This window comes from Ovis aries, chromosome 13 (genome assembly GCF_016772045.2).
Source record: "Ovis aries strain OAR_USU_Benz2616 breed Rambouillet chromosome 13, ARS-UI_Ramb_v3.0, whole genome shotgun sequence".
NCBI lineage: Eukaryota > Metazoa > Chordata > Mammalia > Artiodactyla > Bovidae > Ovis > Ovis aries.
Genome location: NC_056066.1, coordinates 20,552,518 through 20,577,145, shown reverse-complemented (window position 1 = coordinate 20,577,145; position 24,628 = coordinate 20,552,518). Strand labels below are relative to the sequence as shown.

Here is a 24,628-nt window from a genome sequence, read left to right as displayed (position 1 = left end):
GCCATTTTGATAGGTGTGACGTGATGTCTCATTGGAGTTTCCATTTGCATTTCTCTGATGATTACTGATGTCGAGCATTTTTCTTGTTCCTGTTGGCCATCTGTATTCTTCCTAGGAAAAATGTCTATTCAGGTCTTCTGCCCATTTTTAAAATTGCATTGTTTCTTTTTGTGATATTGAGTTGTATGAGCTGTTTATATTTTTCAGATATTAACCTCTTATTTGTTATGCCCTTTGCAAATATTTACCATTCAGTAGATTGTCTTTTCATTCTGTCAGTGGTTTCCTTTGTTGTGCAAAAGTTTTTAAGTTTAATTAGGTTCCATTTGTTTATTTTTGCTTTTTTTTTTTTTGCCTTATGAGACAGATCCAAAAAATATTGCTATGATTTACATAAGCTTGCCTATGTTCTCTACAAGGAGTTTTATGGTTTCAGGTCTTACATTTAGTTCTTTAATCCATTTTGAGTTTATTTTTGTATATAGTGTGAGAAGATGTTCTAATTCAATTCTTTTATAAGCAGTTGTTCAGTTTTCCCAGAACCACTTACAGAAGAGACCGTCTTTTCTTCACTGTGTATTTTTGCTTCCTTTGTTGCAGATTAATTGACCATAAGCGTGTGGGTTTATTTCTGGGTTCTCTATTCTTTTTAGAAAAACAATGCTTGTTAACATATATTTTAGCATTATTTTTATATCTATGTAAAGATAGATGTTAAATGATGATTTGAATGAAGGAAAGTTCAAGATGATAATTTATCATATTTTTCCCCCAAATACAGAAATACCTTTTATTCATGGTTATGTTGATTAGGATTACTACATTTGTCCACCCACTCCTGCTGGTTTGTAGTCAGTTCAACTTTATTTCTAAGCTCAATGGAATATAAATAAGCATCTTAAAACTTCTTTATATTCAGGATCTGAAACAATTTGATTCATCCTTAAAAAAAATAACTATAATAAAGTCAAAAGAAAACAAGAAACTTAAGTGGGACATTTTATTAAAATATTCAGATATATAATGAAGATAAAGTTCTAATTCAGATTCCATGAAAACATTTAAAATATTCTATAAGAAAATTTATTTGTAACTGTAATAATTAGAGTGGTATTCCAAATCCCTTCCAGTTTTACTATTGAATAAGATGAGTTTCTATCAGATTTCACAGACTGGAAATGAGATTAGATTTAATCTTTTTGTTTTCTTTCTTTTTTTTTCTTTTGCCATGCCATGCAGCATGTGGGATCTTAGTTCCATGACCAGGGATCAAACCTGTGCCCTCTGCAGAAGCAGTGCAGAGTATTAGCCACTGGACCACCAGGGAAGTCCCAGTCTTGATGATCTTGATGGCACTATTTGAGACGATTAGATATAGTCTCCAGTCTTCCGGATATTGTGTCATATAATGGATTTGAGAAGGAGTATATAGAACTCTAAAGAAAAACACATCGAAACAGTCATGATTTTAGACTTTAAAATAAGAGACTTTTTTCCAGATCATGCAGAATGCAGTGAGTTTTTAATGGATTTTCACTGGAGTAATAACTAGTGCATCTGTGACTCCTACTTCAACACCTTCAGTCCATACTGCCTGAACCACTGACACAAGCCTCTTCTTGGTGTGTGCCCAGCATCTTTTGAGCAAAGGAGCCACCGCCTCATCCTCACCTGTAGTGCGATGGGGGAATGCAGTGGCCAGGATCTTGACTGCTTCTTTCTATGGCACTGTTTTTAAGTTTGTTACTTTAATTATAGTTAGTTTAAATAAAACTAAATAAAAATATTTACAAAAAACAACAGCCAAACAGCTTTCAGCTGGGAGAATTATATTTTGCAGTATATATTAAAAAATCTAAAACATGGAAAGTTGTATAGGACAACCAACATGATTTCCTCAGCAAGTAAATTGCAAGGGGAAAATAGAAAACAAAATCTAGAGATTAAAAGAGACTAGAGACATGTCTGGAGAAGGCAATGGCAACCCACTCCAGTACTCTTGCCTGGAAAATCCCATGGACGGAGGAGCCTGGTAGGCTGCAGTCCATGGGGACGTTAAGAGTTGGAAATGACTAAGCGACTTCACTTTGACTTTTCACTTTCATGCACGGGAGGAGGAAATGGCAACCCATTCCAGTGTTCTTGCCTGGAGAATCCCAGGGACGGAGGAGCCTGGTAGGCTGCCGTCTATGGGGTCGCACAGAGTCGGACACGACTGAAGCAACTTAGCAGTAGCAGCAGCAGCAGCAGCGACATGTCTAACAATTTGAATGAACATAAATTATATGGATACTGATTTTAAAAATATAGCAACAACAACAAAGTACAACCCCTCACACACACTTATTTATGAGACAAATGGAATAGGTTGAACACTGATGGAATCTTTGATTGTGTCACAGAATTTCTGTTAAATGTTTGCAAGTGATACTGTGATTATATATATTTTCAATATATTTATCCTAGTATAACTGAAGTATTTACAAATAAAATTAAATGATACTGGAATTTGCTTAAAAACACTCTGGTTGACACAAAGAGTGAATTGTAATGTAAACTATGGACTCTGGGTGAAAATCACATGTCAATGTAGGTTCATCAGTTGTAAGAAATGTACCACTCTTGTTGGAGATGTTGATAATGGGAAAGGCTATGCATGTGTGGGGACACAGGATATATCGAAAATCCATGTACCTTCTGTCCTGAACCTGAAATTTCTCAAAGAAAATAAAGTCTATTTTTAAAAATATCACCACCATTCTGGTGGGTGGAGGGAATGGGTGGTAGCAGAGGTGAAACAAGAATGACCATGGGTTGATCATTTTAGACATTGGCTGATGGGTCCGTGGTTTTCAATATGCTATCTTCTAAATTTGTATATCAGAATATGAGAATTTTTTCTAAGAATGGTCATAAGAACATTTTCTGAGAAGTCTGCTTCTCTGTTATGTCAGGAAAGGTGCACTTAGTTTAATTAATACAGTTATTTGTTTCTGAAACAACAGAAATTTAAAAAGCAACAAAAGTTGAGAGCTATGACATGATTTCTTCTCTAGCCATTCTTAATGGAAGGAAACAACATGAAAGAGGAATGATTAATAAAAAATGTCAAATTTAAAACATTTTATTTCCTTACATCCTTTGTAACTTTCAGATTCTAAAACTTAAACTAAGCTAAAGACTAAAAAGATTAAATTTTCTTTTCTTTAGTAAAAATGAAAATATGTTTACATTATACCTTCCTACTTTGTCAAGAAGATACATTACTTTGTTATTTATTAATATTATCCATTAAGTAGAACTATGTTTTCATTTTTGCTCTGTGACTTAATTGACTTGAAATCAAGTTAATTCTGTATTCTTAGGTATATCTTACTTATTTTCATTTCTAACATAACCACACACAAAGAGTGTATTATGTCATTAGTGAAGATGTAATGCCCTTAATTTCTCCCTTCCTCTTCTAAGTTATAAGGTAAAGTGAAAGTCGCTCAGTTGTGTCTGACTCTGCAACACCACGGACTCTACAGTCCATGGAATTCTCCAGGCCAGCATACTAGAATGGGTAGCCTTTCCCTTCTCCAGGGGATCTTCTCAACCCAGGGATTGAACCCAGGTCTCCCACATTGCAGGCTGGATTCTTTACTAGCTGAGCCACAAGGGAAGCCCAAGTTATCAGGTAACAGAAATTTAAAAAGTCAAGCGTTTTATTAGACTTTGACTACATAACTCAAATATTCTGGAAACCACCTCTGTTACTTATTTTTAGTAACAGTGATAACTGTTTGTGACTGACTTTCATTAAAAATGAAAACTGGTTTTCTAACATATGCTCACTTTGACAACAGAATTAATTAATTAACAATATTTCTAAAATCAGATGTAAGGAAGCTTTCACACAGATGTGATGTGTCATAGCTAATCCTGTTTTATACCCAAATGGATGCTCATATTACATACTTAAGAAAGGGATGAGAGGGATTTTACTTGACATTTTCTCTCCAGCCTATTCCATATTGCACTTATAAGGAGTAGCCATTAAAAAGGCCAAGAAAGATGTAACGCTTCAGTTTCTCCTTTCTCTGTCTAAATTATCAGGTAACAGCCCTCACAGCCCACACCTGAATTGAAAGAAAGCACAGAATGCTATCATCCCTTTTGTGTTTGGGAATGAAATATGAAGAAGAGTCCATGAAGAGTTACTGTGAGGAGACGACTAATACTCTGTTAGTTAAACTGATATTTTCCAGAGTTGTTCTTTCTCAGTATGAACAATGACCACAAAGCCATTTAACAGTGAACTTCTATAAGCAGATTGAAACCGTCCTGAAATGGAAAATTCTCACTGCATATTTAGAGAGAGTTAAAATCCTTCCCATCTCATCTCTCTGGTGGAGAAATAAGTCCACCAAACACATCTCTTAACCATGATATGGGAACATGTCCAGACAACACTCTGTGTGTGTGTGTGTGCGTGCATGTGCAAGTGCTTGTGTCTTCCCTTCTGAGACGATACAGTTTATCACTGCCACTTACCTCTGTTTTCTCTGAGTTGCTCCAGTTCCCATAAATTGGATTAACAAATGCATGGTTAATACTTCTTTTAGTTTTCCTTAAAGCACACAAGGCCACAAAAAGGAAAGTAAGTATTGAAATTCAGCACAGGATATTTTCAGATTGTTATCTGATAGAAATCTTTGGAAGACACATTGTCTAGCCAGTGTACTTATTTTTATGAAGTTATTTCCATAAGTAAAGACTACTTTGTAGGACACCAAGGCAACCACATCTTGGAAGGCAAACATAATGTGATGTCTGAAAAGTCAGATCCAAATAAATCCAAGCATATAAAAAAGTTGTTCTTAATTTCTTAATTATTACTAAAATAATACAAAAGATACAACATTAGAAAGAATGATATAATGTAAAGCTGAACTGGTTATAAGGAAAGACCACCATGAAGTCCCATAGATTCCAAAGTGCCAAGCCCACCACAATCTGAGGACTATTTTCCATGACCTTGTCTGTCGTAATGATGTGTACATAGCATATGAGTGAAAGTATTTAACATTTTAAACAGCAAATTTAAATAGGAACATTTTGAAGAGAACTTTATGTTACTATTTCCTTTCAGGAGTCATAAAGAGGCGTGTCCTTGATAATCTCACATATTGGTTTATATCTGCATAATTGACTCAGATTAACTGAGCTCCTAAATGATCATTCCTTTTTATATTTTGGTTACTTAAGAGTCAATAGATTTATTAGAAGACAGCTAGCCCTGGGATAGTTGGTCACAACTGATGAAGAAACAAGTGCTCATCACAGGAACAAAATAAATATAACCAGATAACTAAATACACGCTATTGAAGATATAAGGAAAATTGCATATATGCACACATTCACATACATATACACACAGTGGAGAACGGAAGACCAATTCCAGGATGATTGCCAGGGTCTTAAGAAGGCAGCCAGGAAGAAAAAATTATATGTGCTGTGTTTAGTTGCTCAATTATGTCTGACTCTTTGTGACCCCCATGGACAGTAGCCTGCTATGCTCCTCTGTCCATGGGAATCCTCAGGCAAGAATACTGGAGTGAGTTGCCCTGCCATCCTCCAGGGGATCTTCTCAACCCAGGGATTAAACCCAGTTCTCCCACATTGCAGGTAGATTCTTTACTGTCTGAGCCACCAGGGAGCCCAAAAGGCATGGAAATTTTGCTTAATCAGAGTATAATGACAATTAATACTTGTCAATAATGTACCTTTATATTCCGAAAGAAAAGGGTGTAAAGAGTAAGTCTTACTGATTCCCTCTTTGATAATATATTGTCAGAGGTGTGACCTCTTATTTCATCTACCAAACCACACGGTCCTCTTCTAAAAAGTAACAGGATTAATGAACCCAACAGCATAATCTGGGTAACTGTCTGGCTGACAATACATTCTCCCTGTGGATTCAGTGCTTTCTTAGATTCCTGACCTCTACTGTTTCTAAATGTTCAGTAGCTTAACCAGATCACCTTTGAGTTATAGGTGAAGAGGGTTGTAGCAGCCATTTTTGTGAGTTATTTTGTGGGAATAAAACAGATATACTTTAAAATGATGAAGGAACAATTACTTAACCATTAATTGAAAATGTACAATTGCTATAATTATTAATGAAAATGAAGATGTGGTGTTTGATTCTTTGCCTTTTCTCTCTCCAAGACCAGTCAAGGTTGTTTTCAGAGCACTAATCTCAATAAGTGGCAGAGTTAGGGCATGATGGGGCTGCTCTTAAAACTGAGACTGGGTAGGAAGTGAAGCGGTGTTTTGAAATGTGTCAAATGTGAAAGCAGAAGCTAGTACAGGAGAGACTGAGGATTAAAACAAGATGGAAATTAGGAGCTAGGTAAAGATGGGACAGCCACAAACGCCAACAACTGAGAAAAATTCTTGGCTGAAATCAGGCATGAAATCAGAAAGCAGGAGGAAACCCAAACCATAAGACCAGACAGGACAGATGGTCCAAAGACTGGGCAGGCAACCAGGAACTGAAGAGACAGGCTTTGCTGTCAGTGGGATAGAAGTGAGGTACAAGCAACACAAAAGATTTTGGTATGAGATGATTATTTTTGGCTTCGAACTGCTAAGACTCCAGATGACCTAAACCACTATTGGCAAGCAGAAGTCAAGTAAACTGATCAATTTTCCAACCCTATTATTACTATGGCTTCAGCTATAGAAGATACTTTTCTTCTGAAAGGATTTTAAGTCTTAAACAATTTTCTGTTAAAATGAAGTGACCAGCCTTTGGGGTGGGTGAGTATAAAGAAAGAAGAGGGATACGTTAAAGTGTAAGGATATGGACCATAATAAAAGAAGAAAGGGTTACAGTATGAGTAGTGGGAGGTGAGCAAATTATGTTAACTTCAAATTATGTTTATTAACAATTTCAAACTTTTAATTTTCCCAAGATCAAGGGTTGTTTCCCAATATGGAAAATCTGAGAATTGTTGGGCTTAATTTTTAATGTCTTTCCTATTTAAGAAGTAAAAACATACCCACTACCCATAGATACCTCAATTAAGTACATTTCAAGTGTCAGCTCTATAGAATTACTATTTCAAGTTCCATGATATAATTTTCCACCTTCATCAGTTATATATGTTTGATATTCAAACATAAACAATTTTACTTAAAATGACAAATCCTGCTACAAGGGACATAAAATGTTTGATTATGATGTTTTCTGCAAGTCCTAACACTGTATGGTACAATGTTAAGTCTGCATGAGGCTAAAAAATGCTGTGTTTAACTTACTGTATCTGTCATTATTAGGCAGACAGCTCTTTAAGAGCTAAGGTTTCGAAGAATGGAAACACCTCTGGGAATCAGAAAAGCATTGATTTAGAAGTTTAGAGTAGATAAAAGGAAACGGTTGAATCACATGCATTCTGACTTAACAGGCATTCACATAAATTACTATTAAGCTCTGGCTACACCCAATGTGTGCAGGCACTGTATAAGGTGGTGTTCTGAGGAAGCTAAACAGAGATATGTTAGTGCAGAACTAGGATAAGTCTGATACAAGTTTCTAATTTAAATATAGTGAGCATATGGATATCTCCACAGGAACTGACTTCATGGCTTATTAACTAACAAAATTGTTTCAGTGTTGATTAAAAACATGCAAGTAGTTATAACAGATATCTGAAAATATTTTAGATGGGCAATGAAGAAAAACAAAAAATAAATTCCTGTATGTTGCATCCATTAAACATGACTTTCAGGTAAATGCTTATTTTATACCTTTTAACCACCTTATTAAATTACAATTGACACACCCTACAAGTCACTCATTTAAAGAATATAATTCAAAGTTTTCTAGGAATATTAATTATATTAATTTTAAAATATGGTAGATATATATATATATAACAAAATTTGCCATTTTAGCCATTTTTCAACAGTGTACAATTCAGCATTAACTGCATTCACAGTGTTGGACACTATTTCATTTTCTCAGTGAAATGAACATCTTTGATGAAGTCCAGTTTATCTATATATATATTTTTTTGTTTCCTTTACTTTTGGTATCATATCTAAGACGGCATTGCCAAATCTCAGATCATGAAGTTTTACTCCTATGATTTCCCCTAAATATTTGCTGGTTTTAGCTCTTATTTGCTTCAATATTGAAGTCTTTGATCCATTTCGAGTTAATTTTTATGCATGGTATGAGGTAGGAGTTCAAATCCATTCCTTTGTATGCAGAAATCCAGTTGCCCTGGCACCATCTATTGAAAAGACTGTTCTTTCTCTATTGAATGGACTTGTCAAAACTCAACTGGTCATAGATGTATGGGTTTATATTTCGATTAATTCTAATCCATTGGTCTCCACTTATATTCACATGCTAATATCACACAGTTTCATTTTCTGTGGCTTTGTGGTAAGCTTTGAAATCAGGATGTGAGTTCTCCAAGTCCATCCTTTATCAATATTGTTTTAGCTCTTTGGTGCCCTTGTAATTCCATACTAATTTGAGGATAAGTTCTATATTTCTGCAAAAAAAAAAAAAAAAGCTGCTGGAGTTTTAATGGGTACTGTGTTGAATCTGTAGATTGCTTTGTGCAGTACTGATATCTTGACAATAACAAATCTTTTTATCTATAAACTCAAAATGTCTTTACTTACTTAGGTTTTCTTTAATTTCTTTCAGTAATGCTTTGAAATTTTAAGTGTAGAAATCTTTCACTTCCCTGGTTAAATTTATTCCCAGGTATTTTACTCTCTTATATGCTATTGTCAATGTGATTATTTCCTTAATTTCTTTTTCTGATTGTTCACTGATAGTATTTAAGAGCATACCTGATTTTTATGTGTTGATCTTATATATCAAAAGTTTGCTGAGGTTATTAATTCTAGTAGCTTTCTTATGGATTTTTTTTGAGTTTTCTATCTGTACATGTTCATGTCATTTATAGTATAGTTTTCTTTCTTCCTTTCCAGTTTGGATGGATTCTGTCTCTTTTTCTTATATAATTGTTCTGGTTAAGTTTTCTTATTGATAAACACATTAATCTCTAGCTTGCTGCTGCTGCTGCTGCTAAGTTGCTTCAGTCATGTCCGACTCTGTGTGACCTCATAGACGGCAGCCCACCAAGCTCCACCATCCCTGGGATTCTCCAGGCAAGAACACTGGAGTGGGTTGCTATTTCCTCCTCCAATGCAAAAAGTGAAAGTGAAGTCGCTCAGTCGTGTCCAACTCCTCGCGACCCCGTGGACTGCAGCCTAACAGGCTCCTCTGTCCATGGGATTTTCCAGGCAAGAGTACTGGAGTGGGTTACCACTGCCTTCTCCGTATCTCTAGTTTAGCAGAGCTATAAAATCTTCATTAATATAAAACCAAATTGTAACGCTAGCATTAGAGAAAAATTATTATGGCAACGTTTGGACAGTTTTAAGGTAGAGTCTGATTGCCATTTAATGTGAACATCTTTAGACTAGATAAGTGAATAAGCTTTTATCTAGGTTGAAAGAAAAGGTGATAGCATTCTGCAGTTGAAAAATGGCTATCAGGAAGCTGATAGAAAAGAATGACAAGACAGTGCCTGAATTGTTTTAACTGACAAGTCTATACTTCAAAATAAACATCTATTTACACATATTGTAAGTTTATTAATAATTGTAATCTGCTTTTATTATGTGTCTTAGTGAGTATCTTATTCATTTTCTTTACTAAATTTATTATTGGTTTTGGTTATCAATCAGTAGTTTACTTTCTTTTTGTTAACAACAGACAACTTTTTCTCCAATTTTGTGTGTTGGGAAAACTGGTCAGTCTTAAGTCAAATCCACCAAATATCTTCTCCTTGCTACCATCTCATGTGAGTAAAGCTGTCACAATGTTTTCACACTTAAAAGTAAGCTTAGAATATGCTCAAGTGAGCTTAAAACTTTAGCACAAATTATTAGGGTGGAACAACACTGAGAGGGCCATGCACAATGATTTCTGTTATATCCAGGTGGACTGTATTATAAAACTGTACTGTAAAAAATCTGTCTACTAAAAGTATGAAGAACAGCACTCTCTGAAACTGGGTAATCCTAATGTAGCCATCAAGGTGATTTGAAGAGATAAACATGATAATTTTGTGCATGTGTGTGTGTGGTGGAATTTGCTCTCATGCTTCCACTGAAGAAATGATTTCTATGTTTGTTTCTAAATGCTAAAGAACATTCTAAGATCTAAGAAATAACTGTTCTAAGTGTCTAAAGGAAAATGATGTCTATAATGTGGTGACTCATTCCTCCAGATGGTGGAATGCTAGAATGCTGATCATGTTATTTATCATCTTTCATATTTACCTATTTAAACGTATCCAACATTTCTAGGACACATATTATCTATCGAAGACTGCTTTAGGTCCTATACTTACAGAGTTAATCAGTATGTGGATCCTCACTCTAGATCTAATTTCTTTTAGAGGGTGACAGCTTACTAGATTTCTGTCTCTTAGATTAAATTACATGTTTATAAAATGCCCACCACAAATTAGATGCCGACTAATGGTTCAGTGTTATTCTTTTACTTTCTTTTCTTATTTTCTCCTTTTGCCATTGATATTTTCATTTAAACTCCCTACTTTTTTCTCCTGACCCCAAAGCTTGGGACCAATGAAAGGACATTAGAATAAAGGGAGGGGGGGAGAAGGAAGTGACAACATTGGCAATAATACTGTAGTACTTTAAACTTTTTATAATAGATTTATTTATTTAGAGTTAGCAAGGACCTTTGCAATCATCTTATTCGTGCATTTTTTACAGAAGGTTAAAGGAGGTTCTTCCTTATCTGGCTTCCTCTTCTATCATAGCACCTAGTGTAGTACCTAGTGCTATAGGAATCAAGTGAATATTTACAGAACGAATAACAACAAATGTATATAGTTTGAAGTCTTGATGATACACTAGCTAATTCTCTACTCTGTTCTTCCATGCCCACTCCCAGCAATATACTTCATCAATACTCAGAGAAAGACATTCATTTTTACTATTGTGATCTTGGAGTCACATTTGTATTTAGATTTCTGTTCCACTTAACCCAAGACTAAGTCTCTGTCTCTTTCCTTTTTTTTTTCCCAGCTGGTTAAGTGCCAGGCCAGAGGGGTATCCTGGGGGCTTTCTTGAAGATGAAGTGAAAGTGAAAGTCCCTCAGTTGTTTCCGACTCTTTGTTACCCCAATGGACTATACAGTCCATGGAATTCTCCAGGCCAGAATACTGGAGTGGGTAGCCGTTCCTTTCTCCAGGGGATCTTCCCAACTCAGGGATCAAACCAAGGTTTCCCCCATTGCAGGTGGATTCTTTACTAGCTGACCCACCAGGGAGAGAAGAGTACAATAGAACAGGGATGGTCTCTCTATCCATTTCATCACACAGGAAATGAAAAAATCATACAACTGGTGAAAAATTAATTTGGTAGAAATGACTCACTTTCCAATATTTGAAAAATAAAGGTCTGTGTTTCCTATATCTCATATGTATCTCTGAAAAATGGTATGAAATATCCATGTATAAATATCAGGAGTTGATGTGAGTTTTCAGGCTATGAAGTACATGATTTGTTGCCACTGGGGAAAATGTTTCTAACAGTAAAAGTACATATGACATATTTTTTAAAAAAGGATCCATCTGAATTATGAGATTCAATCATTTCGCTGGTGAAAATGGAACTCATTTACTCTGGGAGTCATGCCTATCATATTAAATTTCGCTTACCCTGATTAATGGTGAACCTGAGGTGTCCCTCAGAAGTAAACCTCAGTTCTACTCTACTCATTTCAACCTGTCATTTTACACCCTTCAATTTGGTTTTTCTAAATATTTTCAGCTCTAAGAGTTTCTATTAAGTCTTCCTGAGTGTGCTTAATCTTTCAGGTAAAGGGAAAATATATTACAAAATCCCAATAAAAATAAAATATTTTTGGTCCCTACTTTTACTCATATCTATCACACATATTTCTTTTGGTCAAGAAGAGATGTTTCTAGAAATGTTTGATTCTTAGTTAGGGTACTAAAACCTACGGAAATGAGGTTTGCTTGTTTTGATTATTTTGGTATGTTCATTTTTAAGTTGTAGTAATGGGGAGAGATTGTGCACTGCATTTTCTGTGCAACCATGGGTGCCACACGATTTACATATATCATCTTTCTTTTCTGAAAACCCTAGATAAGTTTTATTTTATACCTGGTCTCTGATCATTTCCAATCCAAATTTTAGCCTGTTTGAATAAACTGTTTTTAAGGAACAGTATCACAAATTTTAAAATTCAGACACTGCTTTGTCCTTTTTGTAATGAAAATAAATTTACAGTGGCTTGCAAAGATAAGCACAACAGAAGAATATAAGACAGATGAGAAGTAGATAGAAAGGGATTCTGAGAACTGGAAAATAGACTTGACCCAGAGGGAATGCACTGGAGACGGTCCATGAAATGGGTATGGTCCAGTCTATGTATTTAATTCATACAAGATACAACGTTGACTTGAAGATTCTCCAATGCAAATTTAAGCAGGACAAAAGAATCAGTTACCATAGGTCAGCTTTCAAAACAAAACAAACTAAAGCCAGTTGCTTAGAAGCGCATCTCCAACTTAGGAGAGAAGACATTTATGGTCTGTATCCTGTCACTATCATCAAGACTAGCAAAGTAACAAAGCCCCACAATATTATTTTAGGAAGACCAGCAATGTGCTTCATTAAGTTGTTTCAACTAAAATCCTTAAAAAAATATCACACTGAGATTATGCCCAAGTGTGCTTCGGTAAAAACTATCTAGGAGAGGTGGTGGCCAGAGGGGAGGGATTTAATGGAAACCTTGAAACACAACAGTACCTTAGAGAATTTGATTTGGGGGGCATTTTCATATGGTTGTGTTTATCATAAAAAAGCCAGCACCAAGATTATAATCTGCAGTGTGTAATTACGTCGTGGCACATTAAATCTGTTATAAGAATCTACAGATAGAATAAAATTATACAACGTTATAAGGCAGTATGAGAAACAATAAACCAAGTCTATTAAATCATCCTTTTCTCACTGAATATATTAAAATGCTGTATTATCTGACCACTGCTAAAGAAAAAAGAGAGGAAATCATGAGTAGCAGTAAACAAAAATATTGAGCTATAAAATGGTGTCTACCTTTGGAAAGATGATGACTTAAAAAAAAAAAAAGAATTAAAACAATCTGTAAGAAAGGAAAGAAAGAAAAGAAGCCAATTTGGAAAAGCAGCGATAATTAAGGGCGGTGGGGGGTGGTGGGGGGCAGTGGGGGTGGGGCGGGGGCGGGGCGAGAATGTCCATGAACTCAAGTTTTCATTTGCCAGTCCTTATGAAACAAGCTGAACCAAATGTTTTGGGTGAGAAAATTCAGAAAACATTGGCTTTGCAACTGTAACCAGAAATGCCACAAAAAGGAGGGGAAAGGATTAATCATCCAGGGCCACAAAACCAAACGACAACTGGGACATCGCATTTGCTAAACTGATTCACATGATACAGCAGCTGCCATATTTTTTCTCCTACTCTTCTCAGGCAGGAAATAAATATCACTGACCACAGAAACTGTCACTGTTTAATTGGATCTAGCTGTGGGAGAGTGCTTAAATGGGAACATGCCCAGGAATATGGAGGCAGTTAGGATGAATAAAGCTGACACAGGTTTCCGTAGCTTAACTCTAAGGAGACCCTGTGTTGCCAACAGGAAGACGGTCTCTGCCAGCTTCTCCTCCCGAATGCAGTGTTAGCACATCCACAGCCACCTAGTGGGAACCAGACGCAGAGGAAAACAGACTTTCAAGATGAAAAGTGTATGTACGTGTCTGCACATGGATAAAGGTTTGGAAGAAGACACATCAAAATGGTAACAGTCTGCATCTCTGGGTGGTGACATTAAATATAATCTTTAATTCTTTTCTGGCACTTTGTTGTGTTTCCAAAATTCCATTCATTATGCTACTGTGTATCTGAATCTTGAGGATGAGGTGATGGTTTTCCAATTTGGAAAAGATAAGGAGGTGTTTCCCCTGAATGAGCTCCTTGCCTCTGTCCAGCCCAGCTCCTTGTAAATCATTTACCTAAAAGACAAGATCCTTATTGCAGTCTTTCCTGATTCCTCTCTTTTTAGCATTTCTTCTCAACATCTACCTACCTCCTGTTGCGGCTACACTCCTTAGGCTAGGTTTTAAGCAGGTCATGCTTTTTCATAATTCTTATTTTTGCTTTTAAATACCCTCCCAGGTGGCACTAGTGGTAAAGAACTGGCTTGCCAATGTGGGAGACATGAGATGTGGATTGGATTCCTGGGTTGGGAAGATGCCCTGGAGGAGACCACAGCAACCTACTCCAGTGTTCTTGCCTGGAGGATCCCATGGACAGAGGACCCTGGTGGGCTACAGTCCATAGTGTCGCAGTCAGATGTGACTGTAGCCACTTAACACGCACACTCCCTTCTCATTGACCAGAGTTTTTGCCAGCCTTGGAGCCAGGTAAACCACATCTCCTCTTTGTATTTCAGTGTGCGTTGTACATTTTACCATCAGGCTACATGGTATTTTTGTTCATTGAAATGAAATGTTTTTCCCTGTAAATTCCTCCATATGAAAACTCACTCTAATTTCTTTATTGAATTCCCTTAGACACATAATCTCTTTGCTTAAAAACTGATTGCAGTATTGAAGTTAATTATCAGTCTTGTGATTTCCCCTAGCAATCACCTAGAAACTGGCTTCTTTCTAAATCTTTGACAATTTAAACTTGAAAATGCTGTGTAAGAATCTGTCTAGAAAAATGAACTTAGTTGCATGTATTTGTCTACACTCACATCTCTCCAACTAGAATATTATTAACTTCCTATAGGCCGAGCTAAAATCTTTATAATTTATATAGGAAACATTTCTTGAGCCCCAAATATGAGCCATGTACTCTATTGCAGAACGACTCAAGAGTGTGATTTATATTTGGTTATGGTCTTACTCTGTTTCTCGTTCCAAGATGACATAAATACAAAAATTGAGGATAGCTGTTTAGAAATGTTTGTCGCTATTTGTGTGCTGAGGCTAAGAATAAGAAATCTGGACTAGTGTTTTGTGTGTCTTTTAATTTCACGTTCCCAATACTTCTTACAAAAGCATTGGTATGTGGTGGATTGAAAACAAAACAAAACACAGCTGGTCATTCATCATACAGTTTAGATAGCTCTGTTCTGCTAACACTGGTGTGTAGATATGAGTAAATACACATGTGCCTGGCTGATTTCTACTTCTGATTTCTAATAACTTTTTGTTAGCTGAAAAAAAAATATGTATATTTTTATCTTCTGAGAATATGTTCTCTTCCTTTCCCTTTGAATGAATGTGATACCCAAAGTCCCATAGTTGGAAAGGGCCAAGTACTATATAACTTTCTTCAATCAGAATGAAATATTTTTTCATGTAAATTGCTCTATATGAAAACTCACTCTAATTTTCTTATTGAATTCCCTTAGACACATAATCTGTTTGATTGAAACTGATTGCAGTGTTGAAGTTAATTATCAGCCTTCGTGAGTTCCCTTAGCAATTGCCTAGCAACTTGCTTCTTTCTAAATCATTTTAGACAATTTAAAGTTGACAACTCCATATGATAATCTATGTAGAAAAACTGACTTACTTCATTATGACTCATAAATATCGACAAATTCCTTTAAATATACCCTATTTTGGATTTATCAATACATTTATTAAAACTCTCTTGGATCTATGAATTCATTCAGATCATAGTGCTTAAATTTTTTAAAAAGCAATAAAATTGAATTTTCTTGTAGTTATTCTAAAATAACTTAGTTTTAAAATATGAAGAGAAATTTGTACGTACACAAGCACATGATTAGCATTCTATGTAGATTTCTTAATTTCCTATCATTTTTCCTTATCTGTGTTTGTGTGCTTAGTCATGTCTGACACTTTGCAACTCATGGACTGTAGCCCACCAGGCTCCTCTGTTCATGGGACTTTTCAGGAAAAATACTGGAGTGGGTTGCCATTTCGTTCTCCAGGGAATCTTCCCATCCCAGAGACTGAACCCATATCTCCTGCATTGGCAGGCAGATTCTTTACACATTGAGCCATCACATTAACCCACACCATTCTCCAGTACAGCTTGTACCTTGACACAAGTTCTTCTGTCTGCTCTTCCTGCTTTTCATCTGGGGTTTCCAACCTATGAATTCAGACTTGAGTGATATAGCACATAAATCCTTTCTCAACCTCCCCCACCATGTTATTTTCACCTCTGAAACAGACTTGGCCTCTCCTTTACCTGTGTTTCTCCAAAACTTAGTAGGAAGTAGCTATATACATGCTTGTTGAAGAAGTGACATTATTTGCTTTTCTATATGCCTTCTCCACCAGACTGTACATTATCCTGTATTTCTATATCCCCAGCCACGAGCACAGTGCCCAGCACATACTAGGTGATTAATAAATGTTTGCCAACAAGTGTATTAATGAATTATTAAGAGTTTCTGATATATGTGTTTCTCTTTCCAAAGACAAAACCAGGCTGGTCTTCAAGGTCTAATTGTGTCCTTTGATTCATTAGTGAGCTAGAGAGTCCCACACAGTAAATAGACTGTTGAACTTGTTAAGAGTGTCCCTGAGGATGCTTCTAAAGAGAAATGGTATCAAAGATGATGTGAGAGCAGAAGAGTCTAGCAGGAGGATGGCAAAGCAGTTCGTGAAGAAAAATTATGGAGCTGATCCCATCGTCCCCTCTTTGAAATCCCTTACCCTCTAGTATCATTAATAATGAACAACATTTAGAATTCTGATTCTCTGGCAATAGTGACTGAATGTATTTGCTACAAGTCATTGTAGAGCTAAATGGTTTGCTAATAGCACATACCTCACTTATCTTTACTACCTTCCTGTACTTCCTCATTTAAACAGGTTACCTCTTTCAAAGAGCAACTCTGGTTTCCCTACAACACATTCTTCTACTCTGATTGCTTGGATAGGCGGAAACAAAAGAAACACTGAAATATATCAGGACTGAAATGCTATCTTCCTGCTCTTGTAAGATTTATAGTGAACAGAAAGCTGATGCTGAAAAGCGCCTTGAATCTTGCCCTGAGGACTATTTCTGACAAACAGTCATCTGCATTGAAATGGGAAAAGAGCTATCTTCAGATCAAATAATTAGAACATGGAGCTATTATACAGTAAAGTGCTCTATTTTTTCACACAGAATTTATTTCTTAGACTATTTGGAGTCTGTATCCAATGACAACAGAATTAAAACATCTTGGGAAAGTTAGCAATGACAACACACATATGTACAAACCAGTGAAGCCTGTATTATTCCAGACTTATATCCCTGACACACTGCATGTAAGCTGATTTTGTACAGTCAACTCTTTGTAACCCCAGGAACTGTAGCCTGCCAAGATCCTTTGTCCATGGGATTCTCCAGAAAAGAATGCTGGAGTGGATAGCCACTGCCTTCTCTAGGGGATCCCAACCTAGGGGATCCCAACCTAGGGATCGAATCCAGGTCTCCTGAATTGGCAGGCAGAATCTTTATCATCTGAGCTACCAGGGAAGCCCCAGTGATCAGAGGAGTGGCTACTTAAGGAGCTACTAGTTATTTAGTAAAGATAGCAAATCATTTTGAAAATTCATGTGAAATTTTGTTCATTTGATAAATATGAATATTACTTTAAGAGTAAATCTATATGCTCATCTATATAGGGGGAGAATAGACACATGTATATGTATAGTTGAGTCACTCCACTGTGCATCTGAAACTATCAAACATTGTTAATTGGCTATATTCCAATATAAAATTTAAAAAAGTAGAATGGGAGTAATAATATCATTATGAATAAAACTGATAATTAGATTACAAATTAGATGGACTAGATTAGACTGTCTGATGCCAGGCATTGTTTTCAGAAACATGCAGGGTAAAATCTGTCACACATATAAATATCTAAATGAAATGATATAGTGTGAGGATGATATTGGGATGAATGAATATAGTCACTTCTTAAATTTGAATTTCCTGCTCCCTGAAATGCCCAGTGTTTTGATATCCAGTTTCTTCCATAGATTATGAATGTGCATACTTTCAGGTTTTTGGTTTTCTCTAATGTCCTTCATTCATATTCCAGGATTTAAGCTCCTGACTATGGGCTGATTTTGTAGCCCATCATGGAATCCAATAATGATTCTGCTAAAGGTCATAATGTAGGCATCATTTGGAATTCCTTTATTAGCTTTCAGCCAATCAAGCTGGATTAAAATTTTTAAATAAAACTAAACAATGATATCCTAACATTAAGAGTCATCTGTGAGGATTCTAGCAGAAGTAAATATTGGAGCATTGAAGCCAAGTAAAATATTTCTTGGAATATAAGATGTTCATTTGGGCTCAAACATCCTACTGGAAACAGGCTGAGAAATCTGATTTAACAAATAATTCAGTTCAGTTGAGTTGTTCAGTCATGTCCGACTCTCTGCGACCCCATAGGCTGCAGTACGCTGGGCCTCCCTGTCTATCACCAAATCCCGGAGTCTACTCAAACTCATGTCCATTGAGTCAATGATGCCATCCAACCTTCTCATCCTCTGTTGTCCCCTTCTCTAAGCACCTTCAATCTTTCCCAGCATCAAGATCTTTTCAAATGAGTCAGTTCTTCACATCAACTGGCCAAAGTACTGGAGTTTCAGCTTCAATATCAGTCCTTCAAATGAACACTCAGGATTGATCTCCTTTAGGATGGACTGGTTGGATCTCCTTGCAGTCCAAGGGACTCTCAAGAGTCTTCTCCAACACCACAGTTCAATAGCATCAATTCTTTGGCGCTCAGCTTTCTTTGTAGTCATATCCGTACATGACCACTGGAAAAACCATAGATTGACTAGACGGACCTTTGTTGGCAAAGTATTGTCTCTGCTTTTTTTTTTTTTTAAAGTAAATTTATTTATTTTAATTGGAGGTTAACTACTTTACAATATTGTATTGGTTTTACCATATATCGACATGAATCCACCACAGGTATACACGTGTTCCCCATCCTGAACCTCCCTCCCACCTCCCTCCCCATACCATCCCTCTGGGTCATCCCAGTGCACCAGCCCCGAGCATCCTGTATCCTGCATTGAACCTGAACTGGCGATTCGTTTAATATATATTATACATGTTTTAGTGCCATTCTCCCAAGTCATCCCACCCTCACCCTCTCCACAGAGTCCAAAAGACTGTTCCATACATCTGTGTCTCTTTTGATGTCTTGCATACAGGGTTATCGTTACCATCTTTCTAAATTCCATATATATGTGTTAGTATACTGTATTGGTATTTTTCTCTGGCTTAATTCACTGTATAATAGGTTCCAGTTTCATCCACCTCATTAGAACTGATTCAAATATATTCTTTTTAATGGCTGAGTAATACTCCATTGTGTATATGTACCACAGCTTTCTTATCCATTCATCTGCTGATGGACATCTAGGTTGTTTCCATGTCCTGGCTATTATAAACAGTGCTGCGATGAACATTGGGTTATATGTGTCTCTTTCTATTCTGGTTTTCTCAGTGTGTATGCCCAGCAGTGGGATTGCTGGGCCATAAGGCAGTTCTATTTCCAGTTTTTTTTAAGGAATATCCACACTGTTCTCCATAGTGGCTGTATTAGTTTGCATTCCCACCAACAGTGTAAGAGGGTTCCTTTTCTCCACACCTTCTCCAGCATTTATTGCTTGTAGATTTTAGATTGCAGCCACTCTGACTGGTGTGAAATGGTACCTCATTGTGGTTTTGATTTGCATTTCTCTGATAATGAGTGATGTTGACCATCTTTTCTTGTGTTTGTTAGCCATCTGTATGTCTTCTTTGGAGAAATGTCTGTTTAGTTCTTTGGCCCATTTTTTGATTGGGTTGTTTATTTTTCTGGAATTGAGCTGCAGGTGTTGCTTGTATATTTTTGAGATTAGTCCTTTGTCAGTTGCTTCATTTGCTATTATTTTATCCCCTTCTGAAGGCTGTCTTTTTGCCTTGCTTATAGTTTCCTTTGTTGTGCAGAAGCTTTTAATTTTAATTAGGTCCCATTCATTTTTGCTTTTATTTCCAGTATTCTGGGAGGTGGGTCATAGAGGATCCTGCTGTGATTTATGTCAGAGAGTGTTTTGCCTATGTTCTCCTCTAGGAATTTTATAGTTTCTGGTTTTATGTTTAGATCTTTAATCCATTTTGAGTTTATTTTTGTGTATGGTGTTAGAAAGTGTTCTAGTTTCATTCTTTTACAAGTGGTTGACCAGTTTTTCCAGCACCACTTGTTAAAGAGATTGTCTCTTCTCCATTGTATATTCTTGCCTCCTTTGTCAAAGATAAGGTATCCACAGGTGTGTGGATTTGTCTCTGAGCTATTTTGTTTGATTGGTCTATATTTCTGTCTTTGTGCCAGTACCATACTGTCTTGATGACTGTGGCTGTGTAGTAGAGCCTGAAATCAGGCAGGTTGATTCCTCCAGTTCCATTCTTCTTTCTCAAGATTGCTTTGGCTATTCGAGGTTTTTTGTATTTCCATACAAATTGTGACATTATTTGTTCTAGCTCTTTGAAAAATACCGTTGGTAGCTTGATAGGGATTGCATTGAATCTATAGATTGCTTTGGGTAGTATACTCATTTTCACTATATTGATTCTTGCTATCCATGAACATGGTATATTTCTCCATCTATTAGTGTCCTCTTTGATTTCTTTCACCAGTGTTTTATAGTTTTCTATATATAGGTCTGTAGTTTCTTTTGGTAGATATATTGCTAAGTATTTTATTCTTTTCGTTGCAATGGTGAATGGAATTGTTTCCTTAATTTCTCTATTTTCTCATTATTAGTGTATAGGAATGCAAGGGATTTCTGTGTGTTGATTTTATATTCTGCAACATTACTGCATTCATTGATTAGCTCTAGTACTTTTCTGGTGGAGTCTTCAGGGTTTTCCATGTAGAGGATCATGTCATCTGCAAACAGTGAGAGTTTTACTTCTTTTCCAATTTGGATTCCTTTTATTTCTTTTTCTGCTCTGATTGCTGTGGCTAAAACTTCCAGAACTATGTTGAATAGTAGTGGTGAGAGTGCGCACCCTTGTCTTGTTCCTGACTTTAGGGGAAATGCTTTCAATTTTTCACCATTGAGGATAATGTTTGCTGTGGGTTTGTCATATATAACTTTTATTATGTTGAGGTATGTTCCTTCTATTCCTGCTTTCTGGAGAGTTTTTATCATAAATGGATGTTGACTTTTGTCAAAGGCTTTCTCTGCTTCTATTGAGATAATCATATGGATTTTATTTTTCAATGTGTTAATGTGTATTACATTAATTGATTTGCTGATAGTGAAGAATCCTTGCATCCCTGGGATAAAGCCCACTTGGTCATGGTGTATGATCTTTTTTGTGTGTTGTTGGATTCTGAATGCTAGAATTTTAAGGAGTTTTGCATCTATGTTCATTAGTGATTTTGGCCTGTAGTTTTCTTTTTTTGTGGCATCTTTGTCAGGTTTTGGTATTAGGGTGATGGTGGCCTCATAGAATGAGTTTGGAAGTTTACCTTCCTCTGCAATTTTCTGGAAGAGTTTGAGTAGGATAGGTGTTAGCTCTTCTTGAAATTTAAAGTAGAATTCAGATGTTAAGCCATCTACCTGGGATTTTGTTTTCTGGAAGATTTCTCATTACAGTTTCAATATCTGTGCTTGTGATGGGTCTGTCAAGATTTTCTATTTTTTCCTGGTTCAGTTTTGGAAAGTTCTACTTTACTAAGAATTTGTCCATTTCTTCCAAGTTGATCATTTTATTGGCATATAATTGCTGATTGTAGTGTCTTATGATCCTTTGTGTTCCTGTGTTGTCTGTTGTGATCTCTCTGTTTTCATTTATAATTTTGCTGCTTTGATTTTTCTCCCGTTGTTCTTGATGAGTCTGGCTAATGGTTTGTCAATTTTATTTATCCTATTAAAGAACCAGCTTTTGGCTTTGTTGATTTTTGCTATGGTCTCTTTTGTTTCTTTTGCATTTATTTATGCCCTCAGTTCAGTTCAGTTCAGTCACTCAGTCATGTCCAACTCTTTGCGACCCCATGAATCGCAGCACGCCAGGCCTCCCTGTCCATCGCCAACTCCCGGAGTCCACTCAGTCTCACGTACATCGAATCAGTGATGCCATCCAGCTATCTCATCCTCGTTCGTCCCCTTCTCCTCCTGCCCCCAATCCCTCCCAGCATCAGAGTCTTTTCCAATGAGTCAACTCTTCACATGAGGTGGCCAAAGGACTGGAGTTTCAGCTTTAGCATCATTCCTTTCAAAGAAATCCCAGGGCTGATCTCCTTCAGAATGGACTGCTTGGATCTCCTTTCAGTCCTAAGGGACTCTCAAGAGTCTTCTCCAACACCACAGTTCAAAACCATCAATTCTTTGGCACTCAGCTTTCTTCACAATCCAAATCTCAAATCCATACGTGACTACTGGAAAAACCATAGCCTTGACTAGACGGACCTTTGTTGGCAAAGTAATGTCTCTGTTTTTGAATATGCTATTAGGTTGGTCATAACTTTTCTTCGAAGGAGTAAGCGTCTTTTAGTTTCATGGCTGCAATCACCATCTGCAGTGATTTTGGAGCCCAAAAAAATAAAGTCTGACACTGTTTCCACTGTTTCCCCATCTGTTTCCCATGAAGTGATGGGACCAGATGCCATGATCTTCGTTTTGTGAATATTGAGCTTTAAGCCAACTTTTTCACTCTCCTCTTTCACTTTCATCAAGAGGCTTTTTAGTTCTGCTTCACTTTTTGCCATAAGGGTGGTGTCATCTGCATATCTGAGGTTATAGATATTTCTCCTGGCAATCTTGATTCCAGCTTGTGTTTCTTCTAGTCCAGCATTTCTCATAATGTACTCTGAATGTAAGTTAAATAAGCAGGGTAACTAAATTTTAAGATTTCTTTCCTTCTACTAACCCTGGGGTTCTTCATTTCTTCCGTTTCTAGTTGCTTTAGGTGTAGAGTTAGGTTATTTATTTGACTTTTTTTCTTGTTTCTTGAGGTATGCCTGTATTGCTATGGAGGCTTCTTTAGTGATCAGTGCAAAGAAATAGAGGAATACAACAGAATGGGAAAGACTCTTCAAGAAAACTAGAGACACCAAGGGAACATTTCATGCAAAGATGGGCTCGATAAAGGACAGAAATGGTCTGGACCTAACAGAAGCAGAAGATATTAAGAAGAGGTGGCAAGAATACACAGAAGAACTGTATAGAAAAGATCTTCACAACCCAGATAATCATGATGATGTGATCACTCATCTAGAGCCAGACATCTTGGAATGTGAAGTCAAGTGGGCCTTAGAAAGCATCACTACAAACAAAGCTAGTGGAGGTGATGGAATTCCAGTTGAGCTGATTCAAATCCTGAAAGATGATGCTGTGAAAGTGCTGCATTCAATATGCCAGCAAATTTGGAAAACTCAGCAGAGGCCATAGGACTGGAAAAGTTCAGTTTTCATTCCAATTCCAAAGAAAGGCAATACAAAAGAATGCTCAGACTACCACACAATTGCACTCATCGCACATGCTAGTAAAGTAATGCTCAAAATTCTCCAAGCCAGGCTTCAGCAATACGTGAACCATCAACTCCCTGATGTTCAAGCTGGATTTAGAAAAGGCAGAGGAACCAGAGATCAAATTGCTAACATCACTGGATCATGGAAAAAGCAAGAGAATTCCAGAAAAACATCTATTTCTGCTTTATTGACTATGCCAAAGCCTTTGACTATGTGGATCACAATAAACTCTGGAAAATTCTGAAAGATATGGGAATACCAGACCACCTAACCTGCCTCTTGAGAAATCTGTATGCAGGTCAGGAAGCAACAGTTAGAACTGGACATGGAACAACAGACTGTTTCCAAATAGGAAAAGGAGTACGTCAAGGCTGTATATTGTCACCCTGCTTATTTAACTTCTATGCAGAGTACATCATGAGAAACGCTGGGCTGGAAGAAACACAAGCTGGAATCAAGATTGCCAGGAGAAATATCAATAACCTCAGATATGCAGATGACACCACCTTTATGGCAGAAAGTGAAGAGGAGCTAAAAAGCCTCTTGATGAAAGTGAAAGAGGAGAGTGAAAAAGTTGGCTTAAAGCTCAACATTCAGAAAACGAAGATCATGGCATCTGGTCCCATCACTTCATGGGAAACTGATGGGGAAACAGTAGAAACAGTGTCAGACTTAATTTTTTTGTGCTCCAAAATCACTGTAGATGGTGACTGGAGCCATGAAATTAAAAGACGCTTACTCCTTCAAAGAGAAGCTATGACCAACCTAGGTAGTATATTCAAAAGCAGAGACATTACTTTGCCGACTAAGGTCCGTCTAGTCAAGGCTATGGTTTTTCCAGTGGTCATGTATGGATGTGAGAGTTGGACTGTGAAGAAGGCTGAGCGCTGAAGAATTGATGCTTTTGAACTGTGGTGTTGGAGAAGTCTCTTGTGAGTCCCTTGGACTACAAGGAGATCCAACCAGTCCATTCTGAAGGAGAT

General features: G+C 36.8%; 1 protein-coding gene across 2 annotated transcripts in view; it reads right to left on the bottom strand.

The window, feature by feature from the left end:
- Nucleotides 1-986: 986 nt before the first annotated feature.
- Nucleotides 987-24,628, bottom strand: part of MALRD1 (MAM and LDL receptor class A domain containing 1) — a 600,846-nt gene continuing 577,204 nt past the window's right edge. For both annotated transcript variants that reach the window (XM_042230497.1, XM_060397269.1), the window contains 2 exons: nt 4,537-4,612; nt 987-1,436 (listed from right to left, as the gene is read on the bottom strand). In XM_042230497.1, coding sequence (XP_042086431.1) covers nt 1,356-1,436; nt 4,537-4,612 — 157 coding nt within the window. In that variant the 3' untranslated portion in view covers nt 987-1,355. The remainder of the gene's footprint in view (nt 1,437-4,536; nt 4,613-24,628) is intronic.